We start from the raw sequence: 25,993 nt of genomic DNA on the forward strand, positions 1-25,993 counted from the left end.
ACAATCACCTCTCAGAACATTTGCATCAATCCAGAAAAGGAAAGAAAAAGAAAAATATTTGTACATACCACACCACCTCCTCCTGCCCCTCACCGATCACCAGCATCTCAGTCTACTAATCTACTAAATTTATTTTAACATTTGTTCTCCCTATTATTTATTTTTAATCATATGTTTTACTCATCTGTCCATACTGTAGATAAAAGGAGCATCAGACACAAGGTTTTCACAATCACACAGTGAAAGCTATATCGTTATACAATCATCTTCAAGAAACATGGCTACTTGAACACAGCTCTACATTTTCAGGCAGTTCCCTCCAGCCTCTCCACTACATCTTGACTAACTAGGTAATATCTATTTAATGCATAAGAATAACCTCCAGATAACCTCTTGACTCTGTTTGGAATCTCTCAGCCATTGACACTTTATTTTGTCTCATTTCTCTCTTCACGTCTTGGTTGAGAAGGTTTTCTTGCATTTTTAATACTGTTTTTCCTTCTTGTGAATTTTTTTTAACATCCAGGCTTTCCGTGGGGTCCAGACAGCTGTAGCCACAACTCCCCGCATCAAGAAATTTGCCATCTACCGTTGGGATCCAGACAAGGCTGGAGATAAACCTCACATGCAGACTTTTGAAATTGATTTGAATAAGTGAGTATCTCTTATGAGCTCTTCATCTGATTCAGGAACATACTTTTCCCAGCCAAAAGAGTTAAAAATCCAATCCAATTGCATGACCACCATTGGAATATGTTTTTATTTTTTTTTTATTTTTATTTTTTTTTACATGGGCAGGCACCGGGAATCGAACCCGGGTCCTCGGGCTTGGCAGGCAAGCATTCTTACCTGCTGAGCCACTGTGGCCCACCCTGGAATATGTTTTTAAAACAAGAATGAATTAGGTACCTGATTCAGAAAGATAATACCAAGAAAAATAACTTTCATAAAATTTACTTCTCCCCCAAATGAAATTATGATATATTTCTCAGAATTCTGGTGGAGTTGGCTTTACACATAGTTTTTGAAGTCATTTAGCACATAACCAATTTTTAAATACTAAATGTTTTGATGTAGATTTTATCAATGGACCTATGTATCCATTTTTTATTGCTGCCATAGCAAATTACCATGAACTGAGTGGCTTAAAACAACTCGGCTTTATTGTTTTACAGTTCTGTAGGTCGGAAATCTGGTATAGGTCTCACAGGACTAAAATCAAGGTGTGTCAGCAGACCGTATTCCCTTCTGGAGATTCTAGGGGAGAATCCATCTTCTGCTCATGCAGGTTGTTGGCAGAATTCATTCCTTGCTGTTGTTGAACTGAGGTCCATGTTTTCTTGCTCACTTTAAACTGAGGGCTGTTCTCAGCTGCTAGAAGCTGCCACATTCCTTGGTACATGGCCCCTCTCCATTTTCAGAACTGGTGCTTAGGTTGGGCCCACCAGGATAATCTCCCTATCTCCGGGTGTTTTAACCTTCATCACTTCTGCGAAGTCCCTTTTGTCATGTAAGGAGATGATATTCACACCTCATAGGAATTAGACATGGACATCTGTTTAAATACCTTTTGGATTACCTTCATAGAGAAGTTCAGATTCCCACAGATGAGCAGACCCCATGCTGCGCTACAGGAAAAGGCTGATTACTTTGGTATCTCGAATCCATACATCTAGTCCAGCCACTTGACCAGTGAAATGGAGACATATTCTTTAAGGTCAAATACAGAACTTAAAAAGATCTTGACATTTTCTTAGGTTTTAAAATTTATTATGCACAAAGTAACATGTATTATTTTGCCTAGCCTGTGTCATCACTTAAACCAAATGTGAAACAGTCTTTTTATTATTTTAAAAGGCATATTTTTTAATTATTACTACGCAGCTTTATTAGGCTAAAATTCTGTTCTAAAAAAACTGATTACATTGACAGTGAAAGATTGAGTTTATATTCCTCATAGAAGATTCAGTGTTGTTGTTTTTAATGCAGTTTGATGAGATATATGCACATACCATGTGGTCATCAGAGCTGTGCAATTGGTGGGTTGCGGTGTCATCATGTGGTTGTGCATTCATCATCACAATTGACTTGAGCATTTTCATTATTCCGTAAACAATAAAAATAAAGATAATCACTTATCCCTTGCCCTCCCCTTATTTATTTATTTATTTTTCTTTGTTTTCTTGCTAATCTTTCCATGCACTGGATGGGGGGAGTGTTAGTCATGGGGTTTTCACAATCATATGGTCACACTGTAAACAGTCATCTTCGGAAGTTGGGGCTGCTGGATTGCCATTCAGCAGTTTCGGATGTTTCCCTCTTGCCACTCTGGTGTACTGGAAACTGAAGGGATGTCTGTATGATGCCTGGGAATGGCCTCCAGAGTGACCTGTCAACTCTGAGATCTTTCAACCACTGAAACTTTGTTTCATTTCTCTTCCATTTTTTGGTCAAGAGGTTTTTTTCCATTCCACAGGGCCAGGGCCAGGGTCAGGCTCATCTTGGGGGTTGTGTCCCACATGGTGGGGAGGGCAGTGGGTTTGCCTGCAGAATTGGCTTGGAGAGAAGCGCCACATCTGAGCAATTAGGGAGGTTCTCTTGGAGTGACTGTTGGGCATGGTTATGAGTGGGCTTGGTTTCTTTGCAGGCATAGATTTCATAGGGTTAAACCCTAGGATTGAGGGCTTGGCCTGTTGGGTTGGTAGTCTCTAATGCTTGTGAGAGTCTGTCATGTCTTCCCCAGATGGGGAAGTTTAATATTTCCATATTTTTCCCCAGTCCCTCAAGGGAACTTTGCAAATACTTTTTTATCTTCTGCCTAGATTGCTCTGGGATGTATTGAGATATCACTCTGAACTTTGCAGGCCAATAGGATCTCACTCCCTATTTAAAGTTCCATGTAGTTGTCGTGTTTGAATAAGCTGACCATTTAAGTTGAATTAGATAGTGTGCTACAAGAAGTATAAATTTTACATCAGATCAACATCCGTTCCTTTGATCTCACAAAGAAGTTGAAGTTTTAAAATACAGTCGATATAATCCTTTACCCTTTTGTCTGATTTGCCTTAGTCCTGACCGGATTGACTTAATATCTCTGCTTGAAGTCTAGTCTTTCTTTCAGCTTTTTTGACAGTTACTATGTGGGGGTACTGCTGACTTCCATAGCTGCAAAACTCTGGTCTGGGTCACAGGTATCACATGGATGCCCGGATTTGGGAAACAACCAGGTTATACAAAAAGAACTCAGCATCTCAGAATTTGGAAATAACAGTTGCAGCTCAGGAGTGGATGTGACTGCTGTAAGAGCTTACAATCTAGGAACCTTTACAGTATGCCTTCCCCTGATAACCTGTGCTCTTGAGTTCAGTTCTCAGAGTTTGCACGTTGTAGTTAGTCCATGTTAGTCAGGCATTATAAAATCTGTCCTTTCGTTCCTGGTTTAGTTCACTCAATACATTGTCCTCAAGGGATTTAGCATTTTCATGGCTTTTTTTCAGAACTGTTTTGCTGCTTAAGTTCTTTATAAATTAAGAAAAATACTTTATCTGTCAGGGTATTACTTTATTTGCTAAAATGACTTTTCAAAGAGATTAACCGTATGAATAAAAGATTGTATAAAATCTTTAAAAAAATTGTTATAAAGCCATAGCATTCAAAACAGCAAGGTACTACCATAAGGATCAGACATATAGACCAATGGAATTTAATTGAGAGCTCAGAAATCAACCTTCATATTTATAGTCACCTGACTTTTACAAGGGGGCAGAGACCACTCAGTTGGGAAAGAATGTCTCTTCTACAAATGGTGCTGGGAAAACAATCTCTACTACTTGCAAAAGAAAAGTGAAGGTGGACACCTACTTCACACCATATACAAAAATCAACTCAAAATGAATCAAAGACCTAAATATAAGAACAGAAGAAAACTTAGGGAAGCATCTTCAGGGCCTTATGTTAGGCAGTGGTTTCTTAGACTTTATACCCAAAGCACAAGCAACAAAAGGAAAACTAGATAAATGGGACACCATCAAAATGAAAAACTTTTGTGCCTCAGAGGGCTTTATAATAAAAGTAAAACAACCTACGCGTTGGAGAAAATCTTTGGAAACTACATACCCCGTAAGAGTTTAATATCTAGAATATATAAAGAAATCCTACAACTCAACAAATAGACAACCCAATTTTAAAATGGGCAAAAGACGGTAGTTAACAGGAAGACGTCAACAGTACCACAGCAAAACCAGGAGCAGCTATTTGTGGGGGAGGAACAAGTGGTAAGGGGTAGTTTTGATTTGATATTTAGTGAGGCTGTGCTTGTCAGTTCTTTGTTGCTGTGGACCATTGAAAATTTTCTAAACTTGAGGGTGTTGCTGATTGTACAAGCACTTGAGGATACAATAAGACATGGTTTGTTTAGGACATTATCCATAATGCCCAATAGATTGAAGTAGCCGAAGGGCATAATGATTGAAACAGAATTACAAACTGTGATACATTTATAAGGTGGAATATGGTGTGGCAACAAAAAGGAAGGACATCAAGAGGCATGCAATGATCTAAATAAACCTTGGGGACAATGTGCTGTATAAAATAAGCCAGAAACAAAAGAACAGATATGCTAGGTCTCTTTGAGAAAATAGTGGTAAGAATTTAGAGCCTAGATTGCAAGCCCTTATAGGAGCCACACTTAGTCTGAACGTGTAAGTATATTTCTAGATTCTGAGCTATATGTGTAACAGCTGGTATTTCCCTGGAACTTTGAGTGATTCTGTTTCACCAAAGACCCAGAAATGGATTGCTCCAGCCCTGAAAATTAGCATAGCAATATATAATAGCAGTTAAAGTAACTGAAAAAGAGATCAGGCCTCAATGAGAGTTAAAAAACTAAGCCAGTCTGGCTAGGTCTAACAGAATACAGGATAAAAGATGATAGTGTATGTACTCTAGACCTTAACTTACTGTAAAAGACCAAAGGCAGAGAGGTTTGTTATGTCTAGAACCTAAATTTTCAGTTAACAACCTGTCTGAATAGCTCATTTAAACAAATCTGACTCCTGGATTCCAGAACGCGAATGGGACCTTGTAATTCTGTATAGCTTAATGTAATACGAGGCTGCATCTCAGACCATGGTGGGCTGATAATTAAAAGGAATTGGTAGAGTCTCTTGAGGGTCCAAAGTTAAAAAAAAATGGAATTATTAAACTTTCCCTTCTGGGGAACCCCAGATACCCTCTCAACCACTGGGGACTCCCAAGAAAATAGGCTAAGCCCTTGATTTTGAGGCTTGCCCTTAGGAGACTTATTTCTATAGAGGAGAAAATAACCTTACCCATAAAGAAGCCTAAGAGTTACTTCCAGGAAACCTCTTTTGTTGCTTAAATATGGGCTCTCTCTCTAAGCCCAACTCTGCAAGTAAAATCATTACCTTCCGGGCTACGTGGGACATGATATCTAGGAATGAAAGTCTCCTTGGCAACATGGGATATGACTTCCCAGGGACAAGCCTGGCCCAGGCATAGTGGGATCGACAATACCTTCCTGGTCAAAAGGGAGAGAAGAATTATAACAAATAAGGTATCAATGGCTGAGAGAATACAAGTAGAGTTAAGAGGCTACTCTGGAGGCTACTCTTAGACAAGCTTCAGCTTAATATTACTATTTATCATGGTTTGCCAAACCCCAATTAAAACCATTCCTGCCAACCCTAAAGAACATATAGGGCTTTATCTGAGATTCTACATAGGTTCCATGTACGATGATTACTTTCCAGAAACCTACAACCTCCAGATGGGTTCGTCCACCAAATAAGTCCTGAAACCCAGAGAGGCCAGCCTTTCCAGAGAATCAACTAGTCCCATCCCCTATCCTTTTGAAAGGGGGAACTATCAAAAGCCCTTTCCAACATGAAAAAGTTAAAATGGGCATAGCCGAAATACCCCTAAAGATTGGAGAAAGATCAAAGCAGAAGGAGTTATGACAGAGTACATAGGATTTAGCAAATGGGTGTGACTGCCAAATCATTATATTGAATTCTGAATTCTGTTCTATTACAGATTGTTGCTGTTTGCTTTGAAATTTATTGGGGTTTTTTTTTTTGTGTGTGTGTGTGTATATGTTATTTTTCAAAATTAAAAAAAAAGAAAGAATAAATGAGAGTAATTGTCAGGGGAAGAAAAAAAATAAAAGAACACCTAGGGCTCAAACTGAGACTCTGTAAAGATTTCATGCACTGTTTGCTTTTCTGGAACCTATAATTCCTTGAGGGTTCCTTGGTCAGATAAATTCTGAAACTCCAAGGGACCAGCCTCTCAAAGATTATCAATTGATTACACTCCTTCTTAACATAAAACATCAGAACAGGAATTGCCTAAAGATTCCTGTAGATTAGAAGAGGGATCAGAGGAGGAGGAGGTATAACCGAGAAAATAGGGTTTGACAAATGAGTGTGACAGCTGAGTCACTATATTAGTACTCCTAGCCTCCAGTGTTTTGGAGCAGCTAGGAGGAAAAATCTGAGGTAGTGGAATGGTAGCACATAACAAACTCTGGGATCTGTTCTGTAACTGCTTGTTGAAGTGTGCTTTGAAAGTTGAGTTTTCTTTCTCTGCTTTGTATATATCTTATATTTTAGAGTAAAAATAAAGTTTTTTTAAAAATGGGCAAAAGACCATATATTCCTCCAAAGAGGAAATACAAATGGCTAAAAAGCGTATGAAATAATGTTCAACATCACTTGCTATTAGGGAAATGCAAATCATAACCACAATGAGATATCCTTTCACACCTACTAGAATGGCCACTGTTTAACAAACAGAAAACTACAAGTGTTGGAGAGGATGTGGGAAAATACAAATACTTACTCATTGCTAGTACAAATGTAAAATGGTACAGCCACTGTAAAAGAGCTTGGTGATTCCTCTGGAAGCTAAGTATAGAACTGCCATATGATCCAGAAACCCGCTACTAAGTATATACTCAGAAGAGCTGAAAGCAGGAACACAGACAGACATTTGAACACCAGTATTCTTAGCAGCATTATTCACAATTGCCAAAAGATGGAAGCAACCCAAGTGTACGTCAACGGATGAGTGGTAAACAAATACAGTGTATACATCTGTTGGAATAGTATTCAGCTGTTAGAAAGAATGAAGACCTCTGATGCATGTGACATGGATGAACCTAGAGGACATATGTTGAGTGAAATAAGCCAGACACAAAAGGACAAATATGGTTTGATCTCACTAAGATGAACTAAATATGTTAAGCAAACTCATGGAGTTAATATCAACAATACAAGTTAACAGAACATAGAATGAGGGTAAAAAATGGGGAGCTGATACTTAATTTGTGCAGAATAAGGTTAACTGTAAATGTTCAGAAATAGATAGAGGTGATGGTAGCACATTATTGTGAGTGTGGTTAACAGCGCTGAATTGTGTGTGATTGTGGTTGAAAAGGGGGAGTTTACAAAATTTTCTATGATATACATATCACATACCTATCTCTGTGTGTGTCTGTATAGTCATAGAAATACTTATATGTAGGGAGACATTAAAGAAACGTCCCTTTAAAGAAAGGGGAAGTTTAGGGACATGTATGTTACTAGAAGGAGAGCTCGAGTATGAAACAAAGGACACACCATAGTGACCTTGCGGTGCAGGATGAAGGTGGTTAATAGTACAAATATAAGACTGTTCTTCCATGAACTAGAACAAATGTATGTCATTATTACAAGGTGTTAATAATAGGGTGGTATATGGGGAAAAGTACGCTTAAATTGTGCACCATAGTTTTAACAGTGATATTTTAATGTTCTTCCAATTAATTGTTTTTTTTATCTGCAACAAAAGTACCATACCGATCCTAAGTGTCATTGATAGGGATGTATAAGAGGCATGGGGTTTTTCTTCCTGGAGCTATGAAAATGTTCTAAAATTGTAGTGATGAAAGCACAACTCTGTGATTATACCAAGAACCATTGATTGTACACTTTGGATGGATTTGTACTGTTAGTGAATACAACTGTTTTTAAAAAGAGAGAGAACTGTATCAAGAAATAAAGAACTAAAAAAAAAAGCTGAAAGTAAGTTTTGGCGAGGATGCAGAGAAATAGGAACACATGTGAGTGGAAATTTAAAATGTTGTAGCCACTTTGGAAACCAGTTTAATGGTTCCTCAGAAAGTTAAACATGGAATTACCATACGACCTGTCAGTTCCACTCATAGGTATATGCCCAAAGCAGCTGAAAACAGGGACTCAGAAAGGGATTTGTACAGCAGTGTCCATCACAGCTTTATTCACAGCAGCCAGAAGGTGGACGCAACCCAGGTGTGGGTCAACAGACTAATGGATAAACAAAATGCAGTCTACCCATATAATGGAATATTGTTCATCTGTACAAAGAAGTGAAGTGCTGATACATCTCAACATGGATGGACCTGGAAAACATGTTAGATAAAATAAGCCAGACACAGAGGACAAATATTATATGGTTTCTCTTATATGAAATACTTAGAATAAGCAAATACATAGAGATAGCAGAACAGTAATTACCAGAGGTGTGGGGAGCGTTACAGTTAGGGGAGTTATTACTAAATGAGTATGAATTTTGCTTTGGAATGATGAAAATAGTCTAGAAATAGAATGTGGTGAAAGTTACATTGTATTGTTGATGTCCTTAATGTCAAAAGAATTGTCCACTTGAAATAGTTAAAATGATTTTTATGTTATGTATATTTTGCCACAATTAAAATCAAATTAAAAAAAAAGATCTATACATATACAAAGTCATATGCAAAATCATATGTATAAATCCTGGAATGCGTTAATAAAAGTACAGTATTACAATTATGAAAACAAGTGGCCTTTCTGTACTCAGGCTTTTAAGAGTTTGGAAAAAATCGAAGCGAACTTTAGTCTCTTGTAGTTCAGAGTAGTGTTATATTGAGCCCTGTGTGCAGTACTTGAAGTGAGTTTGCAGCAGCATAGAAGCTGCAAAATCCCAGTTAGGAGAAATTATGGGCGATGTTTAGGCAACAGAAGAGAAGACTGACATCAAATATGTAAAGACTATATGGAAAAGGGTGTTGAAAAACCTAACCTGTGTGCCTCTGGAGAAATAGAAATCATAGATGGAAGTTCCAAAGAGCTGGAGAAGCTACAGCTTTTATTATATAAGGATGATTTTTTTAATAGTTATCTGATCAATTAAAGAATGCGCTCTCTCTTAAGTAGAGATCTCCCTATCCATGGAAGCATTCTGAAATTCAAAATATGGTATCAGACCCCTAGATGTTTCTCAGGAGCTCCACAAATAGTGAGGGGGAGAGAGAAATCTAGTGAGTTGGGCTCTAGCCTTCCACTGCTCTACCCACCCCCATACGACTAAGACGACTCCGGAATGTTTTATTTGTAAACACACAAACATTTCATTTGAACAAGAGCTTCCAAAAAGGAATTTGAAAACCGCTAATACTCTGCTTTTCTTTTTTACTTTCTATATCATATATGCAGAGAAAGCATTTGACAAAATTCAGACTCATTCATTCATGATTTTTAAAGATAGTATTCTCTGAAAATTAGAAAAAGAGACTTCCTTGATCTGATAAGGGGCACCTATGAAAAGCCAACAGCTAACTTCATATTTAATTGTGAAATATTCCATACTTTCACCATAAGATCAGGTACGAAATCAGGATGTCCACTCTCCACATTATACTAGAGGCACTAGCCCAGTGAATTCAAGGCAAGTAAAAGAAATCAAAGGCATGAAGATTGGAAAGGAGGAAAAAAAACTGTCTCTAATCAAAGATTACATGATTGTTTACCTAGAAAATCCCAAGGAATCTACAAAATTGCAAGACCATAGTAAGTAAGTTTAGCATGGTTGCAGGATATAATATCAGTATACAAAAATGAATTCTATTTTTATATCAACAAACAGTTGAAATTTTTGAATTTTATTTATAGTAGAATCAGAAAACAAAACACAAATAAATTTAACAAAAGAGGTGTAAGACATCCATACTGAAAACTGCTGCTGAGAAAAATTAAGTGATGAGAAATACCCTGTGTTTATGAGTTAGGAGGCTCAATATTGTTAAAATGTCATTTCTCCTCAAATTGCCTTATGGATACCATTCACTTCCTATCAGAAGCCCAGCAAGCTTTTTTTATGGTGGAAATTTATAAGGTGATAAATTGATAAAATTTATGTGGAAATTCAAAACAGCTTTGAAAAAGAGCAAGATCTGTGAGCTTTACCTGATTGCATAACTTACCATAAACTACAGTATTCAAGAAAATGTGGTATTGGGGGTGCAAGGGTCGTTCAGTGGTAGAATTCTCCCCTGCCATGCAGGAGACTCAGGTTCAATTCCCAGTCCATGCATTTCCCCAAAAACAAACAAACAAAAAAATTCAACAAATGGTGCTACAATAGTGGGATACTCAAATGGAAAAACAGTGATATGTGACCCCGCCATACAGCATACGAAAAAAGAATATGTGGCATTGGCCTAAGAAAAGACAAGCTCAGTGAAATAGAATGCAGAGCCCAAAAATAATCCACACATATAAAACCATTTTTACTTTAGACAAAGCTGTCAAAGCAATTTAATGGGGAGAGGAAAGTCTTTCCAACAAATGGTGCGGGAACAACTGGATACCCTTATAGGAAAAAAAAGGAACTTTGACATCTACCTGGCACTACACAAAAATTAATTCCAGGGGGACTTAGACATAAATATGAAATCTAAACCGAAAATTCTGGGGGAATATCTTTGAGACTGAGGTAGGCAAAAGTTTCGTAGAATACTAAGAGGATAGCCATAAAAGAAACGTTGGATAAATTATACTTCATCAATATTAAAAATTTCTGTTCATCAAATAACACCAATAAGAAAAGAAAAAGGCAGGTCACAGACCTGTGAAAAGTATTCACAAAATATATTACTAATAAACTTCTAGTAACCAGAATATTATATAAAGAACTCCTACAACTCTGTAATGCAATTACAATAATAAGGGATATATTATTTTCCTATTGCTACCATAAGGGTTTACCACAAACTTAAATGGTTTAAAACAACCCATATTTCTTCCCTTTAACAATTCTAGAAATCAGAAGTCCAAAATCAGCCTTACTGGGCTAAAGTCAAGGTGTCAGCAGAGCTGTTTCCTTCAGGGGACTCTGAAGAGAGAATTTGTTTCCTTACCTTTTTCAGCTTCTAAAGGCCACTTTTAATTATTGTTGAATGCAAAAGGGAAGATGCTATATATTTATGTTCCATAAGAAAACAGCCTAGAAAAATGCATACTGCATACTTAATAGTGTCTACCTATTATAAAATGTAGGAGATGGCTAAAAGGGAGGGCTTTTATTCTTTAACTTTACATTTGAAAATTTTATAAATTGCAAATATTAACTTTTATAACTTAAATAAAAATAGAGATTTGTAATTTAAAATGTGCTAAGGCAAGAATAGACAGCGTTAGAATAAAATAAATTCAGAAGTAAGACTTCACTTTATTTAAGATTCTAATAACGACTGCAGGAGGGTCACCATTCAGAAGCAAAAAAGTCAGTTGATGGTTTGGGCAGTTGATTACCATTTTTCTCAGTTTGGAGGGCAAAATTAAAAAAGTAGACAAAAGTATACATCAAACCTCAGGAAGGGAAATCTTTTGGCTTCAAAATTACAGACGATAAAAAGAACAAACAGGAGTCTGATTTAACAATGTAAATATTTAAATCTCAGGTATGTATATTAAATTCCATCGCCTAAATTAGAAGTCACATAACCAGTTATGGGGGGGAGGCAGAATTAACAGGCTCACATCCTTAAAAAAAACAAGCAAACAGAAATTCCCAAAGACCCCAGTAAACAAACAGGCAATGAACGTGGACAGACTGACTCTAGAATTATGCAGTAGAATATAAACTCCCTGTAAGCAAGGGTGTTTCATCTGTTTTGTTCACTGGTATGTCTGGTGCCTAGAAGAGAACCTGGCACATAGTAGACTTTCAGTAAATAATTGGTGAATAAAGAAAATTGAGTAAATTTATGACAATTATTCAACCTCTGTAGTATTTGAAGACCTCAAATTAAAACACTGAAGATAATAACATGTCTTTATTGACAGGTACAGTGAAAAGAGTGTTTGCATAATGCTATAAAAATACAGATAATGCTAAAGGAAATTGCTAAGGAAGGGGGGAGAGGGCTTTTTTTTTTCACTGCTACCCATAGATATTGAAAGAAATGAGGTTGGGCTTGGTAATCAGGAAATAGATTTGCTGAGCACTTACCTGTGTGCCAGATACTGTAAGAATGGTGTTTTATTTAATCATCACAATAGTCCTCTGGCATAATTTTAAATTCACTTTACAGATAAAGAAACTGCAGCTCAAAAAGAAAATGGTAATTTCCATAGAATCACAGAGTCTACATCATGATAATAAACTATCATTCACATAGCAGGCACTGCTCTGTGCATCTCATATGTATTAACTCACCTCCTGCAGCCCTGTGAGATGTAAGTACTGCTTTCTGCACTTTATAGATGAGAAACTGAGGCAGAGAGTAAATAACTTGCCTTACAGTGTTAAGTGGTTAAGCCAGGATTCAGACCCCACTCTTGGATGCCAGAGTCTGCACTCCAGGATCAGAGGCCAGGGCTGACTTTTTTGCCACTACACCACTGTCCCCATGTGTCCTATAACACTCAATGATGTAGGTTAGGGGACTCTGGTGATTTATTTTATTTTATTCTCTGTACCACATTTTCTGTAACCATTATGTTTTATTTATTCTTAAATAATAATTAAACAAGCAATTATTTAAAACTGTTTATTGTTTAGATTCTAAAGACCAAATATGAAATGAAATTATTTGGCAAATCTTTGCAGGAATCTTTAAAAGAAAAAAAAATAAAGTTTCCAGTGTGTGGATGTTGTTTCCTAACCTAAATGCCTCTTACTGCTTTAGCTTTACATTTCTTAAGAATGTTTATGCAGTGTTATCAAAATAGAAATGTCCAATATTTAAAATTTGTAAGAAAGTGCAAATATAAGACTATGGAAGAAATTCTGAAAGTGATCTGAGAAGGCTAGGAGGATACGAAGAGCAACTAATACATCCAGATCTCTCAGAACATATTATGATAAAATGCAGGGAGGGTGAACTTTAAATATGACTGGGTTTTTTTCTTTGTCAGATGCGGCCCTATGGTATTAGATGCTTTAATCAAGATAAAGAATGAAGTTGATGCTTCCTTGACTTTCCGAAGATCATGCAGAGAAGGTAAGCACTTCCTTCCATTAGGCCCAGGACACTCATGTTCTGGTTCTCAAAAGAGACCTTGACTGGTCCAAACTGATGGAGATCCCTGGAGAACAGCTTCAGGAACTCTACCAGATGCTTACACTGCCTTTTCTTTGGTAATCATGTCCAAAATTCAAACGCTCGAGCAAGTTCCAGTTTCTGAGTGGACTTCCCTCAGGTTCTGTGAGTTTCTGTTACGTGGTTACCGCAGTATGGGCCCAGCAAGCTAATGCACCTTTCATGGACTAGCTCGCATATGCTAGCTGGCCACCCTCTGCACAGTAGAATTTCTGGCTGGTGCTTATGCATACATAAACCTGCCACAGAGAGGATGTGTATGTTTCCCCCCAGCTTCCAGCATTATGTGTGCACAGAGCAGGTGCTCAGCAGATAGATTCCAGATTGGTTGGAACAGCATTTCCCACAGTGTGGTTATTTGTGCTGTTGGTGCCACATGAGGTGGTTTAAGAAGGTGTGCAAACCAACATTTACTAGTCTAATCGTTGTTTTTATTTTACATAGAGGAAAAATAAGACTATGATGGTTTAACTGTGGTGTGTTTTTTTAACATGAATTTATTTAAATAAAAAACAAGCTAATTTATTTGAAATTTATTGCTTTTTTGTGTATATGTTTTCACAAAAAAAGAAAAAAGTTGATTGTGATGCTAAATGCACAGCTGTATTGTGATAATGTGAACCATTGATTGTACACTTTGGATGAGTACATGGTAAGTGAATATATAATATATATCAATTAAAAATTTAAGAAGGAAAGCTAATTTAAAGAAAAATCCTAAATAACTGCAAAAGTGGTACTCAGTGGTGGCAAAAATCATAAAGAGGTTACTGTGACGAATGAACAGCAGTGATGGCTGTGGAGCACAGACTGTGTGCCAGGCTGTATTCTGTGCACTTTATATATGGTAGATGGCTGCTATGTGTATTTACTTTCAGTGTTTAGATGAGAAAACTGAAGCCTTCAGAGATAAAGCAACTTCCATAAAGACAGATAGTGAGTTGGAGAACCAAGAGTCAACCAAAGTAGTCTGATTTCAGAGCTGTACTCAGGTGCTGCCCCCGTCTGACTGAGCTTGGAAAACCTGGAATAAAACAAAAACCTAAAGTAACATGGTTCCCCCAAAGGCGATGAGAAAAGTTCCGTCTAAAATAACCAGCCAAAAAAGGAAAAGTCACTAAAGATAGTGGCCCATCACTTTTTATCTTTGTTCTGCTGTACATTTCAATCATTTAAAATCCTACTTCTGTTACATCTGTTTCAACTCAGCTGATCTTACATGAATGCATTTAAGTGTGGCAAATGTTACGGGATATTATAAAAGTAATACCTTTACTGTGTCCTGCTGTTCAGGGAAAATTCTACTATAATTGAACACCAGCCTTCCCCCTCTGAGTCCTGGCAACACAGTAAATAGAGATGCTTTTCAATAACCTTTCCGTTGTAAAACTTTTAGGGCCGGAAAAATGTGTGGCCCATCTGTACTAAAAAAAAAAATGAGGTGGAATTTTACTAGTTTCCACTCCTTTTTATTCCCTTACTTTTTATTTTAAGAGAGTTTCCAAGGCACCCTTTTAAAGAGAAAGTTCATTAGATTTATTTTTTAAATCATAAGCAATTTTTGTTAAAAGAGCCTACTGCTCTAATTGGATGCCAGGGGTACATAAATTTATTGATTATATTCAGTCTCTTTGGGAACTTTAGGAGTAGTTACTTAAGGCCTTTGTGTCTTTGTGTTCTCATATACTCTAAGATTTATAAAAGGAAAGTGAGAATGGTCTTAGAAAAATGCTAACGCCAGTGAAAGTTGCACAAGTAATCACATTTCTCTGTCCTTCAAGAAACAGCTTCAGAGAAGTGGCCTCATGGCCACTGCAGAGTCTTTTTTTTTAACTCTGAAATACCTAGGAAATAAGTTCAGGCCAAGAAAATTTTAATTTTAAGGTCCATGATCATCACCTTTTTGTTTTGCTTTCACTATCTTTTAGTTTGTTCTTACTCTGCTTGGAAGGTCAGTGCTCAGCCAACTTCTGTCAGTTCCAGATCCCTGGGACACTAGCTGACCACTGCTACTTAGTTTGTGGCGACAGTAGAATAAGAGCTATCTATCATGATAATTGTAGTAAGTCCTGTTAGAAAGGTTGCAAAAACTTCTATCAACTTCTGGCACCAGCTGCAAATACTGCAATAACTCCAGTCAGTTCTGACTCTACCCATAATTAGAGCAGACTGCTTGGGTTTAGAACAATCCTCTACAAGATGGCCCTTCAGGAACCAGTTGGAGGTTTGAGGGGATCCCAGGACACCCACACATCAGGCCAAATGGATACAAATTTGACGGTTCCCACCACCTCCTCTGGTTCAGTAATGCACAACAGAATGTCTCACAGAACTCACTGAACGTGCTATACTTCTTAAAGAGTTTGATTATAATAAAAAGATAAAACAAGAAGAAGTCAAAAGAAGAGATGCAGAGGTTGATCCTCAACCTTAGGATGACCAAGACACTGTTGAATTGTGTCTGAGTGTTCTGTCAATTAGGGTTTGAGTTCAAACAGCAGTGGCTTTAAAAAAAAAATTTTTCTTTCACACTTGAAGTGCAGAACTAGAACTGGTGTGGGAACTCCATGGTACCAGCGGTGCCATAGCCTTTCCTCTGCCAGTGCCATCCTTAGCATGTAGCTTCCAACCTTAAGCTGGCTTCATGGTCACAGACTTGTTTTTGGAGCTCCAGCTTTTACATCTACATGCTAGGCAGGAACACAGCAGAAAGGAAAAAAGACACATGGGCACTTTGCCAGAGGTTGTCCCATTTCACTGCTTCCCTGATGGTAGAGTAATGACAATCCAGAAGAAAGAACTAGAAGCTAGACTGACTCTGAATATGTTAAATGTGTTTCTCTCTTTCAGGCATCTGTGGCTCTTGTGCAATGAATATCAATGGAAACAATACTCTAGCTTGCACCCAGAGGATTGACACCAACCTCAATAAAGTCTCAAAAATCTACCCCCTTCCACATATGTATGTGATAAAGGATCTTGTTCCCGTGAGTTTCTGCACCTCTCTCTTTGTGTGTGTGTCTGTAATGCTATTAGTTTTTTAGGGCAGGCTTTTTTGAGTATTTAAAACTACTTTTCTAGTTAGAAGATAGAAAAATTTCATGGGCTGTCTCCCTATATAATAGCAGGAATAAAACAACAGTGTCATTCAGAATATGAGAATCCTTAGATCTAGAGACAGTTCTAGCCTGAGTTTAAAGACTCTACATGGCAAAGATAAACATGCCTAGAAGATTGTCCAGCAGCTCTCTTGATGAGATTTGTTTGGGAATAATAGGGCACAGAATTTCAGAGTTTGAACAATCCCAGAACTGAAGAATTTGGCCATAGCTACAGAGAATCCAGGTACACAATAGCAATTGCAAAAGCAAAAGTTGTTTCTGAGTTTTACTATAATTTTCTCCTTCCCTATATTTGACCACCTTCACTAACTTCGTGTTTGTAGGAGTGGGTAGGGAGAAAGGACTCTGGGGTCAGCAAGTTTCCTAGGTGAATGTGGGAGAGATTCCCAACTCTGCTTACCATTGTGGCCACTCCTCCCTTCGTGTGTCCTTGCTAAAGGCACTGGCCTGACTTTTGACTGTCACAGGGCAGTAGAATAAGCAGTGTCCATGAAACAGGGTGAATAAGGAAGCTAAGATGATGGTGGGATCTTACCATTTTTTTTCTTTTTCTTCTCCTTCCTCTTAACCTCAGGATTTGAGCAACTTCTTTGCTCAATACAAATCCATTGAACCTTACTTGAAAAAGAAGGATGAGTCCCAGAAAGGCAAGCAGTATACACAGTCCCTAGAAGATCGTGAGAAACTGGTAATTATTCCCCATTTATTGTCTTGATTTGAGGAATTTAATTACATAGATGTTTGCAAGGAATGTGGTTTGGAGGGTAGCAATATGAGATAATGCAGACCAGTTAGTATATTTTGTGGATTGTTAAAACTGGAAAGGAATTTTGAGAGCATCTGGTCCCAGGGTTGGACACCTGTGCTCAGCAGAGACAGACAAATAGTGAAAATGCATGAAGGGCCCAGAATGGACCAAGTTGGTAAAGGGCCATTGTCCCTAGAGGGGAACTTTGTTGCCATGTTACTATGTGTTCATCTTTTTTAAAAGAAACCATTGCATAAAATTGCCCTTAAAAACTGACCACTAAATCAGAGTTGTTTTAAAACACTGTAGGCAAAATAAAACACATCTTCTGGCCATTTGCAATCTCTGCTACCACCACCCTATTTTACAGAGGGGAGAAAAATAGTTAATGGTAAAACTGGGACTAGAACCTTGCTGGTCTCTCCTAACCCCACAGGCCTTCTCACTCCTGGGATTCCTATACCTATAAACAGGAAGAAATCATTATTAAATTTTTAGTCACCTCCTCCAACACTGCATGTACCCCACTGAGAAGTCATCTCTTATTTGCATCTTCCCTTCATGCACATTTAGTGTTCTTGTGCAGAGGAAGGTGGGAAAGGGTCCAAGTGGTGAGCATTCCCATACTCTGTTCCTGGCACTGGACCAAGCATACACGTGGTCTCACGGCCACCGGTTGGTACATTCCTCCAGTGCAGCACTTGTCCTAGTGTAATCATTTACACACCTACCCATTTAGTGGACCAGGCATACCTTGGGGACACAGGCTCTGTCTTCCTTTCCCAATCCCTAGACCCTGGTGCCTGTTGTTTTATCAGTAAGTACAGTTGTGCGAGTGAATAATGATTCTGCTTTTGTGTTTTGGGAATATATTGCGTCTTCTCTTCTTTCCCATAAAACATCCTCATAAGGGTGCTCAATTCTGTCATTCTAGAGAAGATGCGGGTCACCTCAGTAATGTTTGGACCCCAGAAAAATCATCAACTACTCTTTGAAGAGTTTCTTCTTCCCAGGATGCGGCTCTAACTCCCAGAGAGTTGACACACTCCCAGAGTCCAGGGTGGAATCAGCCACTCAGGCGCAACAAGGCTGATTCCTAATTAGGCAAGCTTGTAACTAGCAAACGCCTCACTGATGGGGAGTGAGGGCTTTTCCCTGTGTGTTTCTAAATAGTAGAAATTTGCCCATTTACACAAACTTTTTTAGCATTTTTTGCTTCCTTAAATTAATATGCTGAACCTAACTTCATGATTTTAAAAGCCATATGCTTACATTGGAAAATATAAAAAACTATTTCTTAAATAATCGTAAATAAAGACATATAATTCTGTCACCCAAAGATAATCTGTTTTTATTTACATTACCTTTGTTTTTCTTTTTATATGTGTTAAATTATATTTTTATACAGCTGTGATCAAAATGTAAAAACATGCTTTTGTATCCTGCCTTTTTCATTTGTTATTGCTAGTATTTTCCCTCATTCTTAAATATTCTTTATAAGTATTAACTTAAACTTTGCTTCCTACTATTTTTGATGTATACACCATGCATTATTTAGTCATTCAGCTATTGTTGAACAGTGAAGTTGTTTCCAGGTTTTTACTGTTTTAAATAAGGCTGATGAACATCTTTATCCTGCGAGTACTGTTAAAAAAAAAATTCTAATTTCTTATTATAGATTTTCCTGTACGTAGATTAAAGAATATGACTATTTTTTTCTCGCCTGCCATGTGGGAGATCCAGGTTTGATTCCCAGTCCATGCACTACCCAAAAAACAAACAAGCAAAACAAACAAAAATTCAACCAATGGTGCTGCAATAATGGGATCTTCACATGGAAAAATAATGAAATGTGATCCCACCATACAGCATACAAAAAAAAAATAAAAGAATATGACTAATTTTAAGGCTCTTAATCCCATGATTTTATGCTTTCTAGACCAGTGGGGCCAGCTTACACTTCTACCAGTTGTCTTAAATATATTTTCTTGCAAGCTCATGATTAGTCGATACCATCAATTGTGTCTCTTCCTCTGATATCACCTTTCACTTCTGATGTCCCTTCCATTTTTCTGCTTTTAATCACTGTTTATGGTTTCCAAAATCAGAAAGTCCAATTAGTTAGAACTAGTTGAGTCAGTGTGGCAAGTGTGAAAGAGCAGGGATTCCAGTGTGGTCATGAGCAAATGCTATAACCTCTCTGAACCTCAGATCCTTATTTATAAAATGGATTTACAAATCCGACCCCAAAGGATTGTTGTGACATTCAAATGAGGGAAAATATGGGCAGCACATGGTGCTCAGTGAGGGCTGGCTGTTATTTAGGATGATGTTGATGAGGCCTCTTCTGCTAAGCCAAGGGCAGAACCTGATCTTGACTAGCACAGTGCTTCAGCATCCAAGGCCTTCTTTTTTTTTTTTTACATATTTTTATTGTGAAATATAACATATATACAAAATAATAAATTTCAAAGTACATTTTAACAAATGTTAAAGAACAGATTTCAGAATTTGATATGGGTTATAGTTCCACAATCTCAAGTTTTTCCTTTTAGCTGCTTCAAGACACTGGATACTAAAAAGAAATACCGATATAATGATTCAGTAATCATACTCCTTTGTTAAATCCTAACTTCTGTTATAATTCCTCCTCCTTTGCATCCAAGGCCTTTTTAATTTCTCTCTTGATTGTGATGGTCACTTTTTTCTTGTTTTTTATTGATAATGTTTTGAGGTAAGTGAAGGGTTGTTATTATTTAAGGATGAGTGCATTGTACTTGGACTTTAAAATTTGGGGCTCTAATCCAGCAAATGCTTATATTTCAATCCCAAGATCTTTTTTATGAATCTAGCAAATCTCTGCATTTGTTGACCAAACCACACCAAGAAAGCACAGATGCATGTAGGTGCTTTGTTCATGCACTGACCCTCCTAATATCACATTTAGAGCTGTAAAGGTGGACAGATCTCTTCCCTGGCATGCTCCTGACTTCCCTTTTTCTCCAAACAGGATGGTCTATATGAGTGCATTCTCTGTGCCTGCTGTAGCACCAGCTGCCCTAGCTACTGGTGGAATGGAGACAAATATTTGGGACCAGCGGTTCTAATGCAGGTAAGGTACTCCTTAATCACCTTAAAAGATATCGAAACACAGATATCTAGCGACCTGGAAGCACAGTTTATTGGTGCAGACCAGACATTCTGAGGAGTAGTGATTTTCCTTCTTTGGCATCCAGTGCAAACAGGTTTATGGGTCACATTTTCTTCATATGATTTTCAGTCGAGCTGGGGCTAAATCTGCAAAGCACCTGTACTTCAGTACGGTGAGGTTCACCCCCAGGGGCAGTTGCATACTTTTTGGGAAACCATGTCATGGAGAGGTTTAAAACATATTACTTAAATAGCTGCTTGTCTACCCATCCACTTGCCTGCTTTCCCCAGACTGCCATCTGTCAGAAGGTTCCCTATCTCCCTCACATAGGGATTTTTAATGTCCAGTCAGGAGACAGAGAGAAATACCTTTGAAGGCAGCTGCCCAACTGTAAGTTTGGCTGTTATTTCTAGGCTAATGAAAGCCTTTCGGAATAGTATTGATTTTCATTGCCTTTCACCATATGTATAGTTCACTAAAGAAAGTCACTGTTTTTGTTCTCAGCTTGTGCTTTTTATATTTGTGGTTAGTGCTTTTCATAGACTGAGCAACTCAAAAACAACTTCTCATCTCTCATTTGCCCACAAAAAAAGAGAAGTTATGTGGATATGGGACCATGTTACCAACGCTGAATCCCGGCTATATTAAAGATTGATGAATGAGGTATCTCCCTACTTGCCTCTTGCACTAGGTAGTCTGAGTTACTAGAAAATGTAAACGTCCTCTTTCCAGCAACTCTCCTAGTTTGTTCAGTGATGATGTGGTTAATCGGTTTCAGCTTGCTGAGATCAGACTTCTGGGATGGATACACTGATTAAGGAAATCAGTAAGTGGAACAAATATGATCTCTAGCAGGTCTACTAAGTCATCCATTTATTCAAGGTACTAGGAAAGGCAGTCATATGTTATACACAGTCCCTGCCCTCCCTGATTCATAATCTGAGTAGGAAGCTATTGAGCAACATGAAGAAATTAAAGGATGATGCCCAGAAGTATATAACTGAGCACCAGGGTACTAGATGCTACATGGTTCAAAGGGAGAGGTCTGTTGGGATCATTAGTCAGAAGGAGTTATAGAAGACTTGGGAACGTAGCCTTGAAAGAGGGACAAGAATTAAAGAGTGAGGAGACAAGACATCTAAATTCAGAGAGTCCCCCTTTTTCTGCACCTTCAGAGCTGTGAGTTGAACCACAGTGCTGCCTTTGCCTGTTAGGATGACGGCGCAGCTAATCAGTGTCTGGTTTCCCAGGCTTATCGCTGGATGATTGACTCCAGAGATGACTTCAGGGCAGAGCGCCTGGCCAAGCTGCAGGATCCGTTCTCTCTGTACCGCTGCCATACCATCATGAACTGCACCTTGACATGTCCCAAGGTAAGCAGGGCTTGTGGTTCTCAACTCTGCCTCGAAAGTACACGTCAGAAGTGGCGTGTGCTCATAAAGAGGGGATTGGCAGCAAGCCTCATCATTTGTGGTGGAGAGGGGCCAGGTTGTTCCCAGTCATCTCAGTGTGATCCCTTGCAAGGAACGGACTCACTGTGCTACCTCAGCAGCAGGGTTCACTTGTGGGGTGCACCCTGGCATTGAGGGAGTCACAGACACCACAGGATTCCATGAACAGGAAGCTGAGTTCAGTCTGACATCACAGGAACTGGAAGGTGAAAACCATTTGAACATAGGCAGGGTGGGGGCCTAGATTTTCTCCCAGTTTCTGTCTCATACCAACTGCTAATCTGCTCTGCTGTCTTGCATCCAGGATGTGCTTTCCCTCAACTCTGTATATCTTTCTCTGGCTCAGAGTTCTTGCTCTGTTTTCACACCCTCTTCCTTGTTAGAGTTGCTGCTTCCTTTGGCTCACCCTGGCCTGGACTCTTCCTCACAGCGCCTTCAACGTCAGCCACCTGCCTGTCTTCTCTTGGCATTTCTTAGCTCAAATTCCTGAGAGGGATCTTGTTGGCCCAGCTTGACGTTTCATACCAGTGTATCTCGGAGGTTGATGGCCTGTTATGGAATGGCTGTCCTTTGGCCAGGTGTTAGCCCTGGTCCTGTCAGCCTTGTCCAGTGGGTGGGGAGGAGCCAGGGCATATGCTTTAGAACTTGGCTGCCCTTTGAAGAGAGGCTGTGGGCAGCGCACTTCCACTTTAAAGGCACAGTGAGTAAGTAGGTAGCAAAATGAAACTCTGAGTAACCAGTTAGCAGTTAAAAAAAGAGGCAGCTTATCTATAAAAATAAAAACTCTGAGCTGGGTAATTCCCTTATTTCTTGCCTGGAAACCAGTTGTGTTTCCAACACCCCCACCCTCTGCTGCGATTCTTCTCACCTGGCTGCAACATCAGGCTTGGCTGAATGCCTGGTGGGTAAGAGCACGGGGGTGCCTGTGTCCAGTTGCCGGGGTTCCATCCACTCTGCCCTAACAACCTCCATGACTTTTGAGGCATGAAACTCTCAGAACAGTGCCTGACACACATTGAGTGCTCAGAAATGTGAGTTTCTGTGTTTGTTTTTGTTAAACAAGTGCTAGGCTTATTTGAGAAAGAGCATTACCAAGGGTGGGGCTGGCAGGTATGTCTCTTGAAAAGCTTTCAGGTGATTCTGAGGTGCATTCCTGATCTAAACCTTCAGATCAAGCTTGTAGAAACAGCCAAGGACAGAAGTTCTCTGTGGAGCTTCTTTGAACCACTCTCTGTCTAATACAGGGATGTAAGTTGGGGCTGTGAGACACAGGTCCAGCTTGTCAGAGCTGGGAGGACCTTAAAGATCATCAAATCCAGTCCCCTCATTTTATAGATGGAGACACTGAGGCACAGGTGGGGTGGGGGGATTGCCTTGGGTCTATGGCAGGGCAGGCCTAGAAGCAGTAGAAAGAAACAGACCACTGGCCTCCTGCTGTAGTACTCTCTTCCTGCACCTGGATTAGGGGTACTCCTGTGTGCTGAGTCTCTAAATTTGCAGACACTCTCAATGAAATTATTGGGGGTGGAGGAAAGGGGTATATGGTCACATGGCAGTATTGAAAAGGATAAAGTGGGAAAAGTCTTCCTGCTTTATGCCCAAGCCACCTCCCTGGAAGCAGACAGTATTATCAGTTTCTTATGTCACCTTCCAGAGATATTTTATCCTAGGACACACGGATGCATATATATCCTTTTCTGCCTTTTTAAGTGTAAATGGTAGCAGACTCTTCACATTGGTCTGTATCTTTTTCCACTTAATATATTTTGGAGATCATTCCATATCAGTATATGCCTGTCTTTCTTTCCCTTTTCACCCCTTCTTTTCTTTTTTCGTTCCTTCTATAGCATTTTAATTTTCAGGGTTAAATTTTTCCTTCTAGAATGAGGGACCCTTCACTAACCTCATAGGATTCCTTATCTAATTTTGCCGAATACTTACTTGTCTCCCTTTCTACTTCTATGAGTCTGACATTCATAGGGTTAAATTATGCCTCCCACAGAGTAGAAGTTTCAGCTAGAGTGCCAAACTCTAGCTATAGCCAGTGTTATTGATCATACTCACAAAGGATTTTTTTGAAGGTTTAACAGAGAGGAAATTTTCTTCCATATCTCTTTGAGAGCTTGTCTGTGCTAATTTCTGTCAATAATGATGTAATAATAATGATAACGTTGTACATCTCTGGTTTCTTGAAGATTTAGAGATGTCTGGGTAATTTTGAGTGCCTGTAGCTCCATCCTAATACTTTTGAGCTGTCCGAGAACTTGACTGCCCCAATCTTACTCTCCTGCTAGAGTGAACTGCACCAGAAGGAATTCAAGGGGGCAGGGCTCTTGCCAGAGAGATCTGACCATTTTTAAATGTCCAAAAGTAGAGACAAAAGAGCTCCTAGCCCAGGTCCCTTGGTTTTAAGGACCTGATTTGCAGTCACCTTGTTTTGATACCATATAGCTAGTGGAGGAGTTGTACTCAGGGTTACAGAGTGCTTCCACTCCATTTCATTGTCCATTTGGTATTGACATCCTTCTCTTTTTTCCAGGGTCTGAATCCAGGGAAAGCCATTGCTGAAATCAAGAAAATGATGGTAACCTATACAGAGAAGAAAGCTTCAGTTTAACTGTTTCCATGCTACTCATTACTTGTAACCAGCTCAGAGCTGAACTTAATTTATACCTAACTTGAATTCCTTCAAGGTCTTGATTTTCCATGAAGACAGCATGTATAATAAAACATTTTAAGAAACAAATAAATGTTATTCTACTTTATTAACAAAAAAAATGAGCCTGTTCTTTTTACTTGCTGCAGAGGGATGTGAAAGTGCCAAAGGGAAGAGTCCTGGTCCTTGGGGAGGCAAACAGGACTCCAGAACTGGGGAGTTTGGTGTGGTTTGGTGGCTACAAGCATGGAATTGGTGTCCATGCTGGACGTGGGGCTTGTTCCCAGCTCTGTGGCTCACCAGGTGACAGGCCTTGGGCAAGGTCTTGTGCCTCTTTGCTGTTTCATGTGCCAATCTGTAAAATGGGGCTCAAGATTGTACCTACTTAGCACATCTGGTTAGAGAATGCCTGGCTGTTATTCTTAGTGCTTGATAAATGTTAGCTATTATTGTTTTACAGCATCCCAGTTTCAGCAGTTTTCAGTATTGGATTATTTTATATCCAGTTGAAGCAAAAGTTTGAGATTCTTCCAGCAGAGAGCATGACCCAGATCACCACTAACCGGAAATAGTTCCACAGATAACCTCAAAGGGATCTTTCACTCCAAACATTAATTCTTCACCTTTGCTTGATAGTGATAGTTTTTTTTGTTTTTGTTTCTACAAAATTAGTAATACTCATTGAAAAAACAAACAATGAAAAATATATAAAGTAAAAGCCAGAAGCCCCTCTTAAGTCCCCAGAATCCCATATCCCCTGTTGAGAGTGTATGCATATCCTTCCAAAGGTTATTTGCAAATGCTGTTTACTGTGTGGCAAATATAAAACAATGTTAGGCAGCTTTCCTTTTTTACCCTACAATGTATAATGACTCTATTGCTAATAAAGACCACCTGTGCGTGTGTGTCCCCATTTCTTACTTCAGCCTTCTTTAATTACTGTGCAGGTTCTCTGGGCATGGATGCACCCTGACTTATTTGGCTATTTTCCTTGCATTTGGGTAGTCTCCACTTCAAACTTGGAAATAACCGAAGCCTGCTTTTTCAGTTGTAAGTGGTGATATCGTCCAGGAAATGAAAGCTGCTTCACCAAAGATGAACCCTGATGAGCTTTAAAACGGGACAATTCAGCAAGCAGTAGTCCCAGGCGTTGTGATAGCTTCGAGTTCTTCCGGGACTGAAACCAGCCACCTCAGTGGTCTTTGGGCAAGCGGAGGTACTGGGAGAAAAAATGATTTGCTCCCTGCCACCTAGGAGCCAACACCACCAAGAAAAAGGGAACAATGAATTATTAGAAATTTCGAGTTCAGGGTCTGTTTTAGTTTGTTAATGTTGACAAAATGCAATATACCAGAAATGGGTTGGCTTTTACAATGGGGATTAATTAACTTACAGGTTTACAGTTCTGGGGCCTTGAGAATGTCCAAATCAAGACATCAGCAGGCCATACTTTTTCCCTG

The 25,993-nt window shown here is 38.9% G+C and overlaps 1 protein-coding gene across 1 annotated transcript in view; it reads left to right on the forward strand.

The window, feature by feature from the left end:
- Positions 1-24,655, forward strand: part of SDHB (succinate dehydrogenase complex iron sulfur subunit B) — a 33,291-nt gene extending 8,636 nt beyond the window's left edge. The window contains exons 2-8 of the mRNA XM_077151113.1: positions 527-654; positions 13,221-13,306; positions 16,256-16,392; positions 17,102-17,215; positions 20,286-20,387; positions 21,677-21,799; positions 24,417-24,655. Of these exons, the coding sequence (XP_077007228.1) occupies positions 527-654; positions 13,221-13,306; positions 16,256-16,392; positions 17,102-17,215; positions 20,286-20,387; positions 21,677-21,799; positions 24,417-24,494 (768 nt within the window). The 3' untranslated portion in view covers positions 24,495-24,655. The remainder of the gene's footprint in view (positions 1-526; positions 655-13,220; positions 13,307-16,255; positions 16,393-17,101; positions 17,216-20,285; positions 20,388-21,676; positions 21,800-24,416) is intronic.
- The last annotated feature ends 1,338 nt before the right edge of the window (positions 24,656-25,993 follow it).

This window comes from Tamandua tetradactyla, chromosome 2 (genome assembly GCF_023851605.1).
Source record: "Tamandua tetradactyla isolate mTamTet1 chromosome 2, mTamTet1.pri, whole genome shotgun sequence".
NCBI lineage: Eukaryota > Metazoa > Chordata > Mammalia > Pilosa > Myrmecophagidae > Tamandua > Tamandua tetradactyla.